Raw genomic sequence first — 18948 nt, forward strand, 5'->3', positions numbered from 1 at the left:
TTCATCATCTGCACTCTGGATGTTCCGTTCTCTGTTTGTTTTGTTCATTATTCTGCTGCTGCCTGCTGCCGCATGGATAATATATAGAACGACTTTGATAAGGTGTTTTGTACAACCATGTCTCCGTGTTCCAAATAGATATAGGTAAATAACCCACGCAAATGAACTTGATAGCCAGTCTACCGTGTTGAAAGTTTCCATCAGTGTTTTCCTTGGAATGTTTGAAGCCAAAGTGTTGTAAAATCTTGAGATTTGTTTTTTTTTTTTGTTTTTTTTTTCTTTGATGAATGCTTAGTCAAAGGATCGTACACAGTTGGTATTTGCGTCAAAGTTAAGACAATGAAGAGTTTGGTCAAGGTGGGCCGGCGAGGCATTATTTGTAGCAGCTCTCTAAGGCTCTACGGAACCCTTCATTCACACCCTTTCTTAATTTCCCGAGGCCATTTGGTTGCTTTCTTCTTCAGCCATTACCAGTTAAGCCTAAAATCCACCCCTTGTCTCTTAGTTTATGGTTCTGTTTTATTCTCAACCAAAACAATTGATTTAGTTAAGGTTGGGAGAAACTGTCTGTTTGGACGATGATGATTACAGAGAGTCGGAATTTGAGTTGGACGGAAGTATTTTGAGGGAGACAGGAGAACGAAGAGTAGGTAGGAATAAAGGATAAAGAAGAAGGAATAAAGAGAACCCAACACAGGGAGAAGAAAAGAAGGACAAAAAGAGAAGAGAGGAGGGTTGTGAGGCAAAGGTTAAGTTATTATTCTGTGTTGTCGGAGAGCGATTTGGCAAGCTTCTAACATTCTCTGTATTATTGAGTTTGGTGAGATAAGAATGAAGCAAGCTTCCAACTCCTTCTTCCCTTCCTTGCCCTAATCTTTTAATTCCACACATTTCATCTCAAATGTAGAGGACAATGGCTTGGGACACTCTTAGGTTTCGGTCCACTATTTCTGAATTCTCCTCATTCTTATTTCCTTGTTCTTCTTCCTTTTCCTTTTCCTTTTCCTTTTCCTTTCTACATGTATCCTTTTAGTTGAATAATATATTTGAGTTTGGATCCCTGCAGAAGAACTTCTCATTCACTCTTAAAGATGTTACAATTTTGAAATGATGAGAAACTCTGAAAAGAAATAAATTGGAAGGAACATTTTTGTGCTCCACAGCTTGTCCTCATATTACTCGTTTTCCCATTTGTCAACATCTGATTTGAAATGTGTTTCTTTACAAGTTTTAAATAACAAACCAACCTGCTTGCTAGCAAGCTATTTCTTTTTTAGCATTTTTTGAGAGCTCGGTTCAATTATCACCAACCTAGTCGGTCATGACCCTCTTTGGATAGTTGCCACCTCGACTTAGACTTGTTATGGGATAAGGTGTTGATTTCCTCTTTTTGGATTTGGACTCTATTATAGTATGCTCACTAGGTTGTGACCCTCTTTAGGTAGTTGGTACTTCACCTCGACTCAACCTTGTGTGCTACAAGGTGTGATTATTTCCCATTTTTGGATTTATTGGGCAAGGTGACCTATGATCTTCAGCAGGGTCAAATTAGGTCATACGATGAAAAAAAAAAAAAAAAAAAAAAAACTTAAAAAGAGACTGACGTAAATGACACAGAAAAGAAAAAAAAAGGAAAAAGTAGCGTTATTGTTACGTCCGTTTCTGATTGAGATATGCAGGAAAGGAGGTTACTGTTGTTTGATTCCCAATAAAAATGAATTAATTATATTAATTTAGAGATAAACTGAGGAAGTTGAAGGATTCTGTTTCATCTCACCCTTTTCCATGCAAATAAATAAGTAGAAGAATCTCTAACGCAATTAAAAACAATGGATGTAGTTCACTCAACAATTTCCAGAAAATTACAAAACCGTACTATCAGATATTACCTTCTTCTTTTTTTTCTTTTCTTTTTTTTTTTCTTTCTATTTAAAGACTTCAAACAATCCAGAAGAAAACAAGTTAGTCTGAGCCTTTACATATCATATTCTTCTCCCCAGTTTCTCCTGTGAATTGAACCGCCGCACCGCCGCCGTGGGCCGAGGCTGGGCAGACCATATTTCCCCTCCTACCCATGTTGCCACCAGATCTTGTCATCCTTCCTACTCTTTGTCAAAATTATCAACCGTCTCCCAACATCTTCAAGGGCTCTCCGGTCCACCGAGAGACCCCGCCGGCGGCCAAGGAATCGGCGATTGGTACAATGACCAGAATGACCTCCCCCGCTGCGGCGCATAGAAACGTACATAAAAACACAACCAACGCAGCCACCGAGTAAGCCGGCTCGTCTGGCCTCCAGAGGCCCGAGAGGCCGAGAAATATAACCTGCGAGGGCAAGGAAATGATGATGGTGAAAGCGAGGGCGTAAACTCGAATCCTGAGCGACTTGTTGATGACCATGGAGGCGACTTTCCAGCAAGAGAACAAGAAACAGAGCATGTAGCCGATCCCGAAGCCAGAGAAGGCAATGGAACTCAAGAGTGGGTAGGCGCACAAGACGGTGGCATTGTCAAAACCGTCCTGTATAACGAGATAGCTCTGATTGAAGGCGGGGGGCAGTTCGTCCTTGAAGGGGGTGTAAAAGACGATGAAAAGGTGGAGGAAGAAAATGGGCATGGAGACGAGGAGAAGGAAGGCAATAGGTCCATAGTCGTGAGGGGTCCTGTTCTTGGCGGACGCATTGATGAGGTAGAGAAGGGTAATGAGAAAACAGGGCTGGAAAAGGCCGAGGGAGAAGAGGGCATGGAGTTGGCAGAGGGTGGATTGGTGGAGGGAGGTGAGGGAGGGGAGGAAGGGGTAGAGATAGCGGCGGCGGAAGAAGGAGAGGCGGAGGAGCTCGTTGAGGGCCCATGATGCAATGAAGGCGACGAGGAGGAAACGGACGGTCCAGAGAGAATTGAAACGCTGGAGATGGTGNGAAGGAACATTTTTGTGCTCCACAGCTTGTCCTCATATTACTCGTTTTCCCATTTGTCAACATCTGATTTGAAATGTGTTTCTTTACAAGTTTTAAATAACAAACCAACCTGCTTGCTAGCAAGCTATTTCTTTTTTAGCATTTTTTGAGAGCTCGGTTCAATTATCACCAACCTAGTCGGTCATGACCCTCTTTGGATAGTTGCCACCTCGACTTAGACTTGTTATGGGATAAGGTGTTGATTTCCTCTTTTTGGATTTGGACTCTATTATAGTATGCTCACTAGGTTGTGACCCTCTTTAGGTAGTTGGTACTTCACCTCGACTCAACCTTGTGTGCTACAAGGTGTGATTATTTCCCATTTTTGGATTTATTGGGCAAGGTGACCTATGATCTTCAGCAGGGTCAAATTAGGTCATACGATGAAAAGAAAAAAAAAAAAAAAAAAACTTAAAAAGAGACTGACGTAAATGACACAGAAAAGAAAAAAAAAGGAAAAAGTAGCGTTATTGTTACGTCCGTTTCTGATTGAGATATGCAGGAAAGGAGGTTACTGTTGTTTGATTCCCAATAAAAATGAATTAATTATATTAATTTAGAGATAAACTGAGGAAGTTGAAGGATTCTGTTTCATCTCACCCTTTTCCATGCAAATAAATAAGTAGAAGAATCTCTAACGCAATTAAAAACAATGGATGTAGTTCACTCAACAATTTCCAGAAAATTACAAAACCGTACTATCAGATATTACCTTCTTCTTTTTTTTCTTTTCTTTTTTTTTTTCTTTCTATTTAAAGACTTCAAACAATCCAGAAGAAAACAAGTTAGTCTGAGCCTTTACATATCATATTCTTCTCCCCAGTTTCTCCTGTGAATTGAACCGCCGCACCGCCGCCGTGGGCCGAGGCTGGGCAGACCATATTTCCCCTCCTACCCATGTTGCCACCAGATCTTGTCATCCTTCCTACTCTTTGTCAAAATTATCAACCGTCTCCCAACATCTTCAAGGGCTCTCCGGTCCACCGAGAGACCCCGCCGGCGGCCAAGGAATCGGCGATTGGTACAATGACCAGAATGACCTCCCCCGCTGCGGCGCATAGAAACGTACATAAAAACACAACCAACGCAGCCACCGAGTAAGCCGGCTCGTCTGGCCTCCAGAGGCCCGAGAGGCCGAGAAATATAACCTGCGAGGGCAAGGAAATGATGATGGTGAAAGCGAGGGCGTAAACTCGAATCCTGAGCGACTTGTTGATGACCATGGAGGCGACTTTCCAGCAAGAGAACAAGAAACAGAGCATGTAGCCGATCCCGAAGCCAGAGAAGGCAATGGAACTCAAGAGTGGGTAGGCGCACAAGACGGTGGCATTGTCAAAACCGTCCTGTATAACGAGATAGCTCTGATTGAAGGCGGGGGGCAGTTCGTCCTTGAAGGGGGTGTAAAAGACGATGAAAAGGTGGAGGAAGAAAATGGGCATGGAGACGAGGAGAAGGAAGGCAATAGGTCCATAGTCGTGAGGGGTCCTGTTCTTGGCGGACGCATTGATGAGGTAGAGAAGGGTAATGAGAAAACAGGGCTGGAAAAGGCCGAGGGAGAAGAGGGCATGGAGTTGGCAGAGGGTGGATTGGTGGAGGGAGGTGAGGGAGGGGAGGAAGGGGTAGAGATAGCGGCGGCGGAAGAAGGAGAGGCGGAGGAGCTCGTTGAGGGCCCATGATGCAATGAAGGCGACGAGGAGGAAACGGACGGTCCAGAGAGAATTGAAACGCTGGAGATGGTGGGAGGTGCGGGACTTGAGATGGAGGTGGAAGATGAAGGAGAGGGAGAGGAGAGAGAGGAGGAGGATAATGACGATGAAGGAGATGGTGGTGAGATCGAAGGTCGCAGGATCCAAGAAAGAGAGAGGAGCAATGAAGAACATCGATTTTTGTCCGTCGCCCCTGGGGTGAGGTGGGGAAGGGACTTCTCCCCTCGCACGCACGCACGCACGCACGCAGGGGCGCGCGGGCAGCAAACGGCAACGAACAACGTACAAAAACAAGGATGGCTAATTAAAAGAGAAGGACTGGAATGGGCAATGGTATGGGTGGCCGCAGGGGAGGAGGGGGAGACGGCGGACGTAGCAGCACCGAAAGGCTGAGAAAATGCATGGAATAAAGGTGGGGTGAATGAGGGGGGAGGAGGGCATCCGGCAACTGGAAATGCAAAATGCAAAATGCAAATGCAAATGCAAATTTCAAAGTCAAAAACTCAAAAATTCAAATTCAGTAATTAATTGCTTGTCTTCTATTTCTCCCGTCTCCCCCACTCCCTATTCCGAACCCGCGGGAAAACAGGTTGTTATCATAAAATCCCATTTTAGATAAAAAAAAAAAAGGATGGAAATGGAACGAACACATTATCATTTATTATTAGAAGGTGCTTCATAGTCCACACACACACCCTTCCCCCCACCATCTCCCTCTCAGCACCTCATTTCCTCCCCCTTTCTTCTCCTCTTTGCATTCCCTTTTTCAAAATAACACCACACCAAATCTTTCTTTCTCAATTTTAGGCAATATCCAAAACCCCCTTCTAAACCAATCACTACGAACTCCCCACCAAACTTCAGTACCTTTCTTTTTCCTTTTTCTTTTTCCTTTTCCTTTTTCCTCACACACTTCCTAGCTTCAACTTTTCAAAGGAGATTGTCAGCATCGTGAACTCAAGGGCCGTGGCGTGCAACCATTGCCCTTCTATGTATGAATAAACAGGAAAGGCATTCAATTCCACCGCTTCCTGTCCTGCCATCCATCTCCACCCCAACAAAACACCACCCGAAAGCCAAAGCCAATCGCTTTTTCCTGCCAACCAACCGCTCCCTTTGTAAACACGATCTGAGGGCCACACCCACACCCACACCCAATACCAGCTCTTTCTGGCAAGCCCTACCCTCCCCTAAACTTATCTTCTCTTCACAAAGTTGTTTTGATTGACCATCTTCTTAACGCACTTTATCTCAAACTTTTGTTGCCCACAACCAGATATTATCCTTCAAAACTAAAATTAGAGGCTCTGATTGAAACCATGACTATGATATTTTTGTAAAAGAGCAGATATTGAAACCATGACTATGATATTTTTGTAAAAGAGCAGATATGTGTGGCTATGTAAAAGAAAAGGTGTTGAATGCATTCCAAGTTAGCTAGGGGATAAGCATGCAGTGTAGTGCTTTTTCACACTTACCAAGCATTTATAGCAAAAGCGTTTCAAGAAGAAGAAAAAAAAAAAAAAAATACTGTACAGGGTTGTGGTATCCTTAGTTTTGAAGCTGAAAAGGGAAAATGGATGCAGATAAGCACTAGGGATGGACTGGAAAAAGCCACACGTTAGCGAACTCCATTGGTCTTCCATGCAGAAACTCGTTTCACACTTTTCTTACTTACCTTACCCGCCTATATATTCTGTTCTATTTTCCTGTGTGGTATTCAGGAGAATGAATGGACAAAAGTTATGGAGAGAGAGGAGTATTTCATAGTACCAAATTTGGAGACCGCAGCAGTAGCCTCTTCACAGACATGTTCAACTCCTAGGAGGAGGAGGAAGAAGAAAACCAACAACATGAACAAAAGAAGGTTTAGTGATGAACAAATCAGGTCACTGGAGTCCATATTTTACTCATCGGATTCAAAGCTCGATTCCAGGAAGAAGGTGCAGCTTGCAACAGAGTTGGGACTGCAACCTCGCCAAATTGCTATATGGTTTCAGAATAGAAGGGCAAGATGGAAGTCCAAGGAGATGGAGAACAATTTCAGGAGCCTCAGAGCTAATTATGACAATCTAGCATCTCAGTTTAAAACATTACAGGAAGAGAAGAACTCCTTGCTCTCACAGGTACCAAAGTTTTTCTTCCTTTTGCTAAAGTCCTTCTAGTGCTGAGCATTTTCATCAGTTGATGAGTAAACAATATGCTGCCATTTGAAACAGTTGCAGAAGCTAAGCGAGCTTGTTCAAGAAGGACCTCGTGAGGGCCATTATTCCAATGAGATTGCAAAAACCATTTACGAGACAAAAGAAAAGCCACAAAGCTTCCATGATGAACTAGGACAGAGTGGAGTCACGTATTTGAACAATAATTATAACACAGACAAGAGGGGTACAGAGAATGGAGAAGGTGATCGAGGACTTGAAATGACCCATTCGTCGGAAGGCATAAGCAACGACATAAGCCATGCGGTGGAGCAAGCATGTCAACTTTTGAACCCGAATAGTTCGTTTGAATCATCAGAAAATTGGTGCGGCTTTGATTCGGATGGGGGTGGTATCATATTTGAATGTCAGCCGTGTAGCAGTTTGCAGGAGCTAAGTTTCTGGGGATGAGAGGAATCCAAACTCAACTAAAGATTAGCTCCCAAATGTTCGTTCTTATTACTACTACATCCACTTAGGAACTTAACAAAGTACCAACGCAACTTGCAATGGCTAAATTTGAGGGGATTCCAAAGTATACTAAAGATTGGCTCCTAAATATTGGTCTTATTACTACCAGGTGGAAGATTACCAATTAGAGTTGATTACCACGAACTAATCCGAGAAACTGTCATCACCTAGTTGATTTGTAATCGTTTACTACGTAAATAAAATCAAAATCCTAGTTCCAACAGTCATGCATTAGGCAAGTATTATTCCTTAGTCGTAGTTGAATTACGAAATAAACAGATATAAGAACACTATAGGAAGTTCATCACTCGCATGTTCATTAGTAGCATCCAAGAAATAATGCAGACAGCTCGGTACGCAAGCTTTTGAAGGTGACACCCAATTGGGGTAATTCATGTCTATTTTTTATGCATGATGTAAAGATAGTGGACGGAGGGCACAAATGAAACATCAAGGCTATTCCTTTATCCATAACAAAGAAGTGAATGTGACTGTCATCGTTCGACCAATCAGAAATAAGATTCCACCCATCACCCATAGCTTTACCAAAATGAATTTTATGAAATTTGGAGTACTTTATGTAAAATATTGTTATTGTATTTGTTGTCCAAGTCTTTTGCTTTAAAGTTATTTAGGTGTGGGGAAGAAGCCAAAAAATGAGCTGGAAATAGTTATCAAGTATGGAAATAGGTAATACGACGAGCTCAAGATTTGGAATTCAAAATTCGAGAACAAACATGCCAATACACGATGGTTAAAAAAAAAAAAAAAAAAACGAAGCAAAAATCATAACAATCAAACTCCTAATGAGTTTAGTAGTTCTAAGCACAACTGCTCCAGAAAATAAACCAAAACATAAACTACTGCATAGGTTTCCTTTCTCAAAATCAACAGTCTACTTGATCTTCTTCTTTGGCCTCAACTGCAAATCAATGATTAACCAAAAAAAGGATTTTAGTCATGCAGCGAGTTTATAGATCTATTAAAATAGCACAGCAGGAAATAGAAAAATACCTGGTTGCTGTGTCCACATTTCTTTTTCCTGCAGTTGACAGCACGAGGGTGCAGGCGGGCATAGCACCTTTAATTTAATTGTAGATGATCAAGTTAGATACCGAGTCAGGAATAATCATATAATATATATATATACACATTAGATGGTCAGCTCAAAGGCATTCAATGTTTCAGATTCATGAGAAGTAGGATGTAAACAGAGTTGGGGATTGACCTTAAATCTAGAGAAATTGAAACAGAACGCATATAATTACCCACCAAATTCAACACCATGTATAAAGCAATTGCAAGACAAGGCAACAAAGAGTACCATATAGAAGAACCAAAGAACACATTTTTATTGAAGTAATTTAGCAAATTGAAGCTTACTTGCGGCAGATCATCTTGTCCTGATTGTACTTCCTAGCCAATGCCATCAGAGACGGCTCAATAATACCACCACGAAGCCTGAGCACCAAGTGCAGAGTTGACTCTGCAAATAATACAAAAATAAAGCAATGAGTTGAAATGTTCAATTTTTAGAATATTGGCCTTATCAAACACTTAGGGAAACTAATTGTACTACCATAAAACACATAAGTTAAACCCTCATCGGCGATCAAACCATGCTTTTCAAAGAAATACTCAGATGGTTGCAAAAACATATTTACCAATAAAGCAAACGCAGAAGATGAGATTATCTCGTCAACAAACAATGCACTACGTTCTCTAATATTATTAGCCCAATTTAATTTTCTATATAAGAAAAATGAAACAATGATATGATAGGGATAGTGGCAACCTTTCTGGATATTGTAGTCAGCGAGCGTTCGCCCATCCTCAAGCTGCTTCCCAGCAAAGATAAGTCTCTGCTGGTCCGGGGGAATACCTGAAACATGCACCGTGAATTATAAAAATCTAAAACACGTGTATTCCAAATGATAAAAAGAAGAAGAGGAAGAAATATTGGTTCAAAAACAAAATAACTTGGGAAGAATCCAACCTTCCTTATCCTGGATCTTAGCCTTGACATTGTCGATGGTATCGCTGGACTCAACTTCCAACGTAATCGTCTTCCCAGTAAGGGTTTTCACGAAGATCTGCATCTTGTCGCACCGTTCGTTTCTCTCTGGTTTACAATTCTACCTGCGCGACACCCGCCTCAGTACGTTTTATATGCTTACGAATTAGGGCTTCGTAGAAAGGAATAGGTGTGAATCTAAGTCATTAAAAGGCCTACGGATGGAAAAACGGGTCCAGACGGCCCGATCTTATGAGACTTCCAGCCCACAGCCTTATTTATTAAAATATATATATATATATATTTTTTTTCTTTTTGATCCAATGTTCACTCGCCTCGGTTCATTTTATCGGCTTCCCCTTCTATGGCACTCTCTTCACTTTCCCTCTTCCTCTCCCTGCGAAGTTTCTACTCCGCTCGCCCAATTTTACCTCCGCTTCTCCCAAAACCTCGCGCTTTCTCCTCCAACCTGCTTCGCTCCCATCCCCACCACTTTGGCGCACCCCTGAAAGCTTCCACTGAGGGTGCGGCGATGGCGCAGAAGATTTTCGATACGGAGGAGGCTCTGATGGTTTCTCTTGCTAAATACACTGCTGATCTCTCTCATAAGTTTTCTGTAAAGAGAGGATCTTTTTCCCTCGTCTTGTCTGGTGGGTCCTTGGTCAAGTCCCTTCGGTGAGAACCTCCCCAGCCTCCCTCCCCCTTTCTTAATCTTTTTTGTTTCACAGACTTTGGAAAGAAAAAAAAAAAAAAAAAAAANTTTCTGTAAAGAGAGGATCTTTTTCCCTCGTCTTGTCTGGTGGGTCCTTGGTCAAGTCCCTTCGGTGAGAACCTCCCCAGCCTCCCTCCCCCTTTCTTAATCTTTTTTGTTTCACAGACTTTGGAAAAAAAAAAAAAAAAAAAAAAAGTTAAAATGTCCATAGTTTATCTTAAGCCCTTCATTCGTGGTAACTATCTTTGACTGTGTTCGCGTTTCAGAAAACTAGTTGAGCCACCCTACATGGATTCCGTGGAATGGTCAAAATGGCACGTCTTTTGGCTTGATGAAAAAACCATACCAAAGGATCAGGATGGCTGCAATTATAAGCTAGCCTATGACTACTTTCTCTCTCAGGTATGATTGTTCAAAGCTTTCTTTTGCATACCTCCAGTCGCCATGTGGAAACCAAAAGCTTCAAACGAAATATTCTCCATAGAGGTACAATGTGTGAAATGTCTCATCAAATCAAACCAATATGCTTGAGCTAGCCCATGTTTTAGCTTCCATGCCCTTTGATTTCTTCAAGATGCAACAATGTGGTTTCTTGTTATCCCGAAATTTTAAGAAGCCCTCCTTAAACTAGTTCTCATAGTTTCTTAATGACTTCATCTTGAATTTTTTAAAGTAGGATTAAAAATTCGTTAGGTACCTCTTCTGCCTGGGAATGTGTATGCAATCAATGAGGCACTGTCTGCTGAAGGTGCAACAGATGATTATGAAACCTGCCTCAGACATTTGGTCAAGTGTGGGGTGATAGACATGTCTACGGCTAGTGGGCTACCTAAGTTTGATCTCATGCTCATTGGAATGGACCCTGATGGCCATATAGCTTCTGTATTCACAGACCATCCTTTTCTGCAAGAGGACAATGGGAAATGGGTCACCTTTATTCATGAATCACCAAAGCCTCCCATCGATATCATTACTCTCACCTTGCCCGTTATCAACTCATCGGCACATATGGCAATAGTGTCAACTAGTGGCCACCAAGCTATGTCTACGAGCAACTCCGTTAAAAATAGTGGAGACTTGGATGGTAAAATGCCTATCCAGTGGGTTTCTCCTGAGGGTGAACTGACCTGGTTCTTGACAGGGGATGCAGCTGAAACTGTTGGAGAGAAATGTGTATAATGTAGTTTCTTCCCCTTTGTGTACACGAGCATTCAACCCCTTGTAAATTGTGCAATGTATGGGTCGTATAGCCAGCCAAATCGTATGTCTGCGAATTTGTATTCACAGAAGTTGGTGTAAATAGCAATGAGTTAGTTTATACAATAAAAATTCCTAAATTGCCAGACTTCCTTGAAGGAGTAATGAGTGCCCCATTGATCAAATCTCTCTTTCAACGATTGTGTTTGGTGACAGAGAAAGAGGAAGAAAAGTAAGAGCAGATATTATGCGACAGCCATCATCTTCTTGGCCCTGTAGAACGTGCTCGTTGTTTGTATGTGTGTGTGTTTCTAGGAAAAGGCAACCTCGTTGTTCTATCTGTTGTCATGTCTGGTAACACAAACATGAGTATGGTCTTGTCATTTCCCTCCTCTCCGTGTAACAAATTCAAACTATGTTTGGTTTGCATGAAAAAGAAGACGAGAAAGAATAAACGAAGAAAGAAAAAGTATGTTTCACTTTTGCTTGCGTTAACTGTTGTGGTCTGAGGAATGTACTATGTGTTGTGTGTGACATCCCCTCTGCCTGTGCCCACAAATTATCTTCCACTGTCTCTCCTTCGCACTCCAAGCAAGTTTCTTTCCCTCCTCTCTGCTTTGTCCTTTCAATGATCAAATAAACAACAAAAAGCGCCGCGCCCGACTTTGTGGACTACAAAGTCTGGAGTGACCACCTCACCCAAGTCAAAGTGTATTACAACCCAATTCTTACCCTACTCGTAGAAAATTGTTGGTGGAAAAAAGAGGAGACGTGTAAGTGAAGTTTGCTTGGTAAATGTGTTTGAATCAGCTTTTGAAGGTTCATTCCCAGTAAAGGAAAAAAAGTAATTTCAATACGTTTGCCTCTGTTACCTTCACCAAATATTTGTTGGGATCTGCCTAACTTTCAAACCCATTTGTCCCCTTGGATTTGCTTCCAAGTCGAGAAGTTTTGAGTCAACCCGACAGGGATTTGGATATGGATTTGGATTTGGCAGATGGGTTGATATTCTTCGTTCTTTGCTACCCTTGAAGTAAAACCAATATATTTTGGAAACTCTTAGTTGAAAAGAAATCAAGTTTGTTTGTTAATAGTGTTGTTTTTATGTTACCTCATAATTCAATGATGAAAGTTTTGGCATGCTTCAAAAAGCTTCTAACAACACATTATTACTTGCTCCCCCTCCTCATCGAGCGGTAAATAGAGCATATGCTTTTAACGCCTTTATACCATTTTTGCTCTTCAATCCATAACATGAATGGTTAAAACCTTTTCTAAATTATTTATCTCTTTCTGTTTAAAATTACAGTTCAGACCATTTTTTTTATTAGAACAACTTACCTCATTCTTTCTATTAAAAATTCAATATAAGAAAATTTACTTCATTATTATTTAATTTTTTTTTTTTTAAAAAAAGGTTTTTTTTTATCCTATCCTCTCTCTTCTACCTCCTCCTTCATCCCATCTCTGACCGCCGCCCGTCGCTTCCGTCCGGCGCGTCCTCTTTCCTTTTTTCCTCTCCCTTTCTCAAGAAATAAAAATAAAAGAATTGGTGTATTGCAAGCATAAATCAAAGGGTGGTATAAAAGTGGCTGTGTGTAGATTCGTAAAGATACGGTAAATAGAAAAGTTGGGTGGTTGGAGGGGCATGATGCGGCGTCGTTTGAAGTAATCATCCCGATCCGTGAAGGATGAGTAAAACGTTTTAGAGAATCTGGGAGGGACGAGACTTGTTGATGGAGTAATCCAGTTGTGAGTGTTTCTTCATCTTATTCTCTCTCCACATTTCTGCATCTACACACACACAGAGAGAGGGAGAGAGACAAAGAGGCATAAACAAAGGAACTGCTGCCTCTCTTCTCCCAAGTCCTCAAAATCAGACCCAACCCCATACTCTCTTCTTCCTTTCCCCCCGACCATACTTTCTTCTTCCATTACATTCACTTTCCTTGCTCCAACCTAGTTCTAAAGATAAGGCATTGCCAACCCAAGCACCCGATCACTGTCTTCTTCCCCTCTATGATCGCCTCCGGCACCGACATCGCCCCCTCCTTCGGCGTCGCCGGCGGCTTCTTCTCCCGGATGATGGCGGGGGCACAACCGAATGCAGCCGTCGCGGTCACAGCCTTGGCGGGCCTCGCTGTCCTCCTCGTTCTCTTCTACTCTGCCCGTAGGTAAAACCCCAAACACCTTCTCTTATTCCCACAATTTCGAATTCATCTATAAGCCCCAATTCCATTTTATTTGCTTAGTATACTACCCTATTCCATTCTGCCCTCTCCTCAATTTTCCATCCATGAGAGCTCTTAAACGAACTCCAACTTCGTCGTCTCCGGATCCCAATTCCAATTCTCCTCCTTCTTCGTCTTCCCCGTCCTCAGCCTCATCGTCATGGGTTCATTTGCGTTCGGTTCTATTCGTTGTCACTTCCTCTTCACCGGCTTCTTCTTCCTCATCTGATCGGTGAGTCTCTCTTTCCTTCCTCTTTTGCTTCCCATTTCTCTTATTCAGCTCAAAATTAAGCTTTAACCTACTTTTCGACAGAGATCTTGGGCGTTTCGGGTTTTAACCCTGTTTATAGGCTTTATTTTTTTTTTTTTGTTCTATCTAGATGTTTAGGCTTTCTGAGTTCCAAGTCTCCTTTCTGGAGTATGTTGTTTCCTGTACGGTCAGGTTCCTTTCTCACATTCTGGACTTACTATCCAAATCTCTACTTTGCTTCGGTCTTTAAGAATACTTGATCATTTCAGTCATCTTTTATTTTTCAACTATAACTGGTGAGTTACGAGTGTCATTATCCTTGTTCTTAGAAGGAGGTACATAGATACTAGGTAGGTAATTGTGTATCATGCTGAGGAGACGCTATTTCATTGGATATGATTGAAATGAATTGACTTTTCTATATTAACCATGTCTTAGGGGACGCCTTAAATCGCCATGGTCACGCAAGAAAAGAAAGCACGCACTTTCACCGCAACAATGGAGAAGTTTGTTCACGCCAGATGGGAGGCTTCGAGATGGTGGCATCAAGTTTTTAAAAAAAGTTCGCAGTGGAGTGAGTAAAAATCACTTTGTCTCACACATTTTATTTCAAGAGCTATAAGTTCTTTCATAACTTTGAGATATTTACTGGTTGGGTTTTGATCTGATGTTTTCTAATAGGGTGTAGATCCAAGTATAAGAGCAGAGGTCTGGCCGTTCCTTCTTGGATTGTGAGTGCCCCCCTCACTTTTGTAATCTTGCATATGCTTCTCTTGTATTATGCACACAATATTTTAGTTCTCTTTAGTCCATGGGAGATCTGTTTTGAATGCTGGGTTCCTCTGTCTCCTTACAAAGTGCATCATCTTAACACAAATATAAGAGCTATTTTAGTTCAGAACCTCAGATTGTGTGGCCATGTAATGGGTATGAGTTAGAACCTATCTAGCATGGTATGTTGATTTTTCCAAAATTTTCCTTCTCGAATGTTTTTTCGAGCTGAAAACATAAGTTTTGACCATTGGTTCTTGGGTATTGATTTGGCTGGTGTTCTCTCATTTGCTCTTTTATCTTTTCAACCATTGTGTCTGACAAGAAACAGTTGTTTGGTACAGGTTTCTTACTATCTAGTTCATTATTATTGCTATTACATCATCATCATCATCATGCTCATAATTTTTTTAAATCTCATCCTCTTCTTATTGCATACCCGTGCTAGCCAGATGTCTCTTTGAGATCCACCCTATTCAGCTTCCCTCTCTTCCTTAGCCACCGCACATGCCATCTGTATTATATAATAGCAAGGGTATATTTTTGCTCTAACCACGATAAATGTCAGAGTGTCAGTATGTCCCAACGAGTTTAAAAGTATGTCCTCGTATGTCTGCAATTCTAAAGTATAATAAAAGGTTTGAAGTTTTACTTATTGGACGCTTGATCATGGTGTTTTGGGATCAATGATCTGTCAAAATTGGGAGACTCTATTACATAGGTATGTGTCATACAAACGCAGATGGGTAATTGGGTATAGAGCTATTCCTGTATATAACGAAAAAGGGGCGCTGCATTCTGATGCTTCTTTCCAGTACAACCTTCGTTTTTTTTTACTTGCATTCATCTTATATTTTGTTCTCTCTTTTTCTTTTCTTTTTCTTCTTTTTTTCTTAACAATTTGAAGGCATTGCTTTTGTAGTCTTTCGGGCAGGGGTTGTATCTATCCCTAGCCCTTAGATTGTTTCCCCTTCTGTTATAATACATTCACCGTATTTTTTTTTGTTTTGTTAATATATATCTATATTGTTCATTTTTCAATAGGACTAGTCTTTGTGACGCCCTCATTTTAAAGATTCACGTCATGCTATATGGTCATACTTGCTGTGCTGCTTTGCTTGATTTTGTTCAGCATCATGTGGTGTGCGAAGTGTGTATTGACATAACTACTTGTGTTTTCAACAGCTATGACTTGAGCAGTTCTGAAGAAGAAAGAGATGCCGTAAGAGGACAGAAGAGGTATGTTTTTTCTAGTGCTAATATTATTTCGTTCTATTTTTCTTGGATAAGTTTATGGGGTATTTTTCCCACCTGTACCTGTGTTCTGCGTTGGCATTTTAAACTTTAATGGTGGTCAATATATCTAATGCAGGAAAGAATATGAAAGACTTCGCAAACAATGCCGATCCTTCCTGAAGTTTGGGGATGGGTGTATAAAGTTGAATGATGATGAGATGAACTTTAACAAGGAGGGGGACGCTCAGCTTGTATCTCATGGTGATGACTCTCCTAGTTTGGAAGATGTGGGTAGTGCCAGAGAATCTATTTCTAGTGATGAAAGGGGCACTAACTTTAGATACTTGGATGGAACCTCGGAGGTTTTGTTGCAAGAGGATGATAGTTCTAGACAGATGACAAATGCTGATGTTTCGGTTCTAAATACTGAATCATCTGACTCAGATTCTTCTGAGGATCCTGAAGTTAGTCAAACATTTCCTTCCACTGATGGTAGAGAAGATAATGATCCTGTTTTCACTTCGAAAAATTCGCCTCCCTTGGTAACAGAGGTTACATCCAAATTTCGTGGTAATGAAGATTTTACAACATGGCAGAGGATCATCCGCCTTGATGCGGTACGTGCAAATGCAGAATGGATAGCCTACGCACCATCCCTAGCAGCAGTATCAGATGATAAGGCTAGACATTCCGCCGAGGTTGTTGGTTTGAAAGATTATGATCACCTAGAGTCCTGCAGGATCTTTCATGCTGCTAGATTAGTGACGATTCTTGAAGCTTATGCTCTTTATGATCCTGAAATTGGGTATTGCCAGGGAATGAGTGATCTGCTTTCTCCTATAATCACTGTGATAACTGAAGATCACGAGGCTTTCTGGTGCTTTGTGGGCTTCATGCGGAAAGCTCGGCATAACTTTAGGCTTGATGAGGTTGGGATTCGAAAGCAACTGAACGTCGTCTCTAAAATCATCAGATTCAAGGACTCCCACCTTTACAGACACCTACAAGACCTTGAAGCGGAGGATTGCTTTTTCGTTTATAGGATGGTTGTGGTACTGTTTAGAAGGGAATTAACATTTGAACAGACGCTGTGCCTTTGGGAGGTGATGTGGGCTGATCAGGCAGCTATTAGAGCTGGTGTAGGTAAATCTGCTTGGAGCAGGATTAGGCAACGAGCCCCACCCACGGAGGATCTGTTGCTCTATGCAATTGCTGCCTCGGTATTGCAGAAGAGGAAATTGATTATAGAGAAATACTACAGCATGGACGAAATTATAAGGGAGTGTAACAGCATGGCCGGGCAACTTGATGTGTGGAAACTATTGGACGATGCTCATGATTTGGTGGTGACCCTCCATGAGAAGATCGAAACTTCGTTTAACGAGTAAATGCCTAATTGTTGGGTTGCTAATTAACGTGCCATTCTTCTGCTCGGAGAAAGTGCTTCTCTCTTTGCTTATTCGAGGGTGCAGAAGGATGTTTCTTTTGCTCACTCAAGTTGTAGCGACAGATTTTAGTGATGTATCATTATAATTGGCATAAAATTACATCCTCGCCTTCATCTATTTCAGTGGCTGCCGTAACAGCAGTAAACGGGAGTAGTGTATCGAGATGCACGAGTCAATGAATCTTGAAAAGTAGGAAGTATCGGGTTCTTGGTGTATCTTTAGCTGGAGTAATAATAACTTTTGTTCTCGATCCATGAGTTAATTTTTTTGTTGACTTGGTTCGTGTACCTCTAAATCTTGTTCCAGTTGACCCAAAATCAGTATTCAGGTGATTTTGTCGATACCTTTGAGTCATCTGTGTTTTTTTTTTTTTTTTTTTTTTTTGGATACTACGTGATAGTTTTTTTCAAATCATCTTACTTTTTATCTGAAGAAAAAGTTATTAAATCAGAAGAGAGGAGAGGAAACTCAAGACTTCTCAGCTCTAATTATCAATTCTAAGAAATTTTCTTGATATTTGTTGACGCAGTATCGTAGATGATATTGACCCATCCTGTTCACAGACAACTAGCTCAAAACTGATATAAACGTGATACTTGGTCTTTAATTGTTTATTTGTATTTATAGGTGTGGGGTTAGAGAATATTTTCCTAGTTGCCTCCAAATATCTTGCAACAAAAAAAAAAAAAAAGTCTTTTGGATTTGGGTCATCAATGAAGGAGACGTCCAGAAGGAGGAGAACCTGTGAACGTGCGTGGGATTTTTTTAGCGTAATAGGAACTCCTGATCCGAGCATCATACATGTTGGCGAGATGAGTATAACGCGGGGAGTAGAAAATGTGCTCTTAGTAGACTGAAATATCCATTCTACTTTTGTTATTGGGTTACGAATATAAACTAACAAAACCTTGCTTCTTTCAGCTCAGTTCGTAGGGCTGAATTCTTGTTGGCTCTAGTCTACTTCTCTGCCTTCAGTATTAGAGGTAAGCACTCGAAGTTTTCTACACAGTAGGGGTTGAGATTTGCTGATTTGATTGTATTTAGCATCAAGGTTGATTAACAATCGTCGGTTATATTTAAATTGAGTAGTGAAATCCATCCGGATCCTCCTCATCACTTTAAGCCTAGTGGTACTGGGCCTTATCCTTGAAGAGTTTGATTGGTGCCAAACTTGTCTAAACCGAGGATTACTTTGCCCAAGAAAAAAAAAAAAAAAGAAACACAAAACAAAACAAAAAGGCAACCATTATCTTAAATAGTTGGCGAATAAGACATGTCTTGTTTCATTCTCGCCGCTTCTTGAAATGCGTGGGCCTTTGAATTTAAAGCCATTCAACTGGAAATATCTTCCGAAAAAGCAAGAAAACACGACAAACCTAAGTCATCTGCAACATTGCTTTTGGTTTTTGTTTCTGAAATTTTGAACGCTAGCATCTGTCTGCATCATTGTAATTGGTTGGCACAATGTCAATACGCTAGCATCTGTATGAATATCAGTTAATTGATTGTTCAGGTCTCACAGAAAGGATCCAAATTCATCTAAGAGATTCTTGGTTAAATCATTGTGGTCATTCAGACCAATGTGTAGTTTTCCAGTGTTTTTTACGCTTCTAATTGTTCATGGAGTAGGTGATCTGCCAAATTCTGCTTTTAAAGCGATAATAGTTGCCAATACAGTATCATTTTTCTAAATGTCCCCTTGGCTGTGAAGCGTTCTAATACTCACCTGAAAAGTTCGTTTGTGTAGGTAACTTG

At 41.1% G+C, this 18948-nt stretch overlaps 5 protein-coding genes across 9 annotated transcripts; 3 read left to right on the top strand and 2 right to left on the bottom strand.

Moving 5' to 3' along the window:
- Nucleotides 1–1921: 1921 nt before the first annotated feature.
- LOC111810623 lies at nt 1922–5294 on the bottom strand. Its single transcript, XM_023697353.1, has 2 exons — nt 4696–5294; nt 1922–2916 (listed from the first exon to the last, which is right to left on the bottom strand). The coding sequence occupies exons 1-2, from the start codon at nt 4834–4836 to the stop codon at nt 2122–2124; spliced, it is 936 nt and encodes a 311-aa protein (XP_023553121.1). The 5' UTR covers nt 4837–5294; the 3' UTR covers nt 1922–2121.
- Nucleotides 5295–5562: 268 nt separating this feature from the next.
- On the top strand, nt 5563–7557 carry LOC111810624 (homeobox-leucine zipper protein ATHB-12-like). 2 transcript variants are annotated; one of them, XM_023697356.1, is made up of 3 exons: nt 5563–6299; nt 6387–6788; nt 6882–7557. In XM_023697356.1, the coding sequence occupies exons 2-3, from the start codon at nt 6408–6410 to the stop codon at nt 7272–7274; spliced, it is 774 nt and encodes a 257-aa protein (XP_023553124.1). In that variant the 5' UTR covers nt 5563–6299; nt 6387–6407; the 3' UTR covers nt 7275–7557. The 2 variants fall into 2 exon arrangements, with proteins under 2 accessions (XP_023553124.1, XP_023553122.1); XM_023697354.1 differs by having other exon boundaries at nt 5563–6788.
- Nucleotides 7558–8013: 456 nt separating this feature from the next.
- LOC111810197 (ubiquitin-60S ribosomal protein L40) lies at nt 8014–9486 on the bottom strand. Its single transcript, XM_023696808.1, has 5 exons — nt 9331–9486; nt 9130–9216; nt 8718–8820; nt 8349–8415; nt 8014–8256 (listed from the first exon to the last, which is right to left on the bottom strand). Exons 1-5 carry the CDS (start codon nt 9431–9433, stop codon nt 8230–8232), a joined length of 387 nt encoding a protein of 128 aa, XP_023552576.1. The 5' UTR covers nt 9434–9486; the 3' UTR covers nt 8014–8229.
- A 173-nt stretch (nt 9487–9659) lies between these two features.
- LOC111810196 (probable 6-phosphogluconolactonase 4, chloroplastic) lies at nt 9660–11736 on the top strand. 2 transcript variants are annotated; one of them, XM_023696807.1, is made up of 4 exons: nt 9660–9998; nt 10148–10172; nt 10327–10462; nt 10754–11736. In XM_023696807.1, exons 1-4 carry the CDS (start codon nt 9713–9715, stop codon nt 11237–11239), a joined length of 933 nt encoding a protein of 310 aa, XP_023552575.1. In that variant the 5' UTR covers nt 9660–9712; the 3' UTR covers nt 11240–11736. The 2 variants fall into 2 exon arrangements, with proteins under 2 accessions (XP_023552575.1, XP_023552574.1); XM_023696806.1 differs by lacking the exon at nt 10148–10172 and having other exon boundaries at nt 9660–10023.
- A 1279-nt stretch (nt 11737–13015) lies between these two features.
- Nucleotides 13016–17536, top strand: LOC111810847 (small G protein signaling modulator 1). Of its 3 annotated transcripts, XM_023697651.1 has the most exons (6): nt 13016–13431; nt 13559–13720; nt 14177–14312; nt 14420–14469; nt 15695–15748; nt 15882–17536. In XM_023697651.1, the coding sequence occupies exons 1-6, from the start codon at nt 13277–13279 to the stop codon at nt 17131–17133; spliced, it is 1809 nt and encodes a 602-aa protein (XP_023553419.1). In that variant the 5' UTR covers nt 13016–13276; the 3' UTR covers nt 17134–17536. The 3 variants fall into 3 exon arrangements, with proteins under 3 accessions (XP_023553419.1, XP_023553417.1, XP_023553418.1); XM_023697649.1 differs by having other exon boundaries at nt 13016–13720; XM_023697650.1 differs by lacking the exon at nt 13559–13720.
- The last annotated feature ends 1412 nt before the right edge of the window (nt 17537–18948 follow it).

This window comes from Cucurbita pepo, chromosome LG14, assembly GCF_002806865.2.
Source record: "Cucurbita pepo subsp. pepo cultivar mu-cu-16 chromosome LG14, ASM280686v2, whole genome shotgun sequence".
Classification (NCBI taxonomy): domain Eukaryota; kingdom Viridiplantae; phylum Streptophyta; class Magnoliopsida; order Cucurbitales; family Cucurbitaceae; genus Cucurbita; species Cucurbita pepo.

What these genes read in the sequence shown, in the direction of transcription:
- LOC111810623 (XM_023697353.1), bottom strand. Translation starts at nt 4,836, where the DNA reads ATGTTCTTCATTGCTCCTCTCTCTTTCTTGGATCCTGCGACCTTCGAT.
- LOC111810624 (XM_023697354.1), top strand. Translation starts at nt 6,408, where the DNA reads ATGGAGAGAGAGGAGTATTTCATAGTACCAAATTTGGAGACCGCAGCA. An exon ending in AGAACTCCTTGCTCTCACAG is followed by an intron (nt 6,789 to 6,881) that starts GTACCAAAGTTT and finishes CATTTGAAACAG; the next exon opens with TTGCAGAAGCTAAGCGAGCT.
- LOC111810197 (XM_023696808.1), bottom strand. Translation starts at nt 9,433, where the DNA reads ATGCAGATCTTCGTGAAAACCCTTACTGGGAAGACGATTACGTTGGAA. An exon ending in GACAAGATGATCTGCCGCAA is followed by an intron (nt 8,416 to 8,717) that starts GTAAGCTTCAAT and finishes ATTAAATTAAAG; the next exon opens with GTGCTATGCCCGCCTGCACC. An exon ending in AATGTGGACACAGCAACCAG is followed by an intron (nt 8,257 to 8,348) that starts GTATTTTTCTAT and finishes ATTGATTTGCAG; the next exon opens with TTGAGGCCAAAGAAGAAGAT.
- LOC111810196 (XM_023696806.1), top strand. Translation starts at nt 9,713, where the DNA reads ATGGCACTCTCTTCACTTTCCCTCTTCCTCTCCCTGCGAAGTTTCTAC. An exon ending in TCCTTGGTCAAGTCCCTTCG is followed by an intron (nt 10,024 to 10,326) that starts GTGAGAACCTCC and finishes TTCGCGTTTCAG; the next exon opens with AAAACTAGTTGAGCCACCCT. An exon ending in ATGACTACTTTCTCTCTCAG is followed by an intron (nt 10,463 to 10,753) that starts GTATGATTGTTC and finishes AAAATTCGTTAG; the next exon opens with GTACCTCTTCTGCCTGGGAA.
- LOC111810847 (XM_023697649.1), top strand. Translation starts at nt 13,362, where the DNA reads ATGCAGCCGTCGCGGTCACAGCCTTGGCGGGCCTCGCTGTCCTCCTCG. An exon ending in TCTTCTTCCTCATCTGATCG is followed by an intron (nt 13,721 to 14,176) that starts GTGAGTCTCTCT and finishes ACCATGTCTTAG; the next exon opens with GGGACGCCTTAAATCGCCAT. An exon ending in GCCGTAAGAGGACAGAAGAG is followed by an intron (nt 15,749 to 15,881) that starts GTATGTTTTTTC and finishes TATCTAATGCAG; the next exon opens with GAAAGAATATGAAAGACTTC.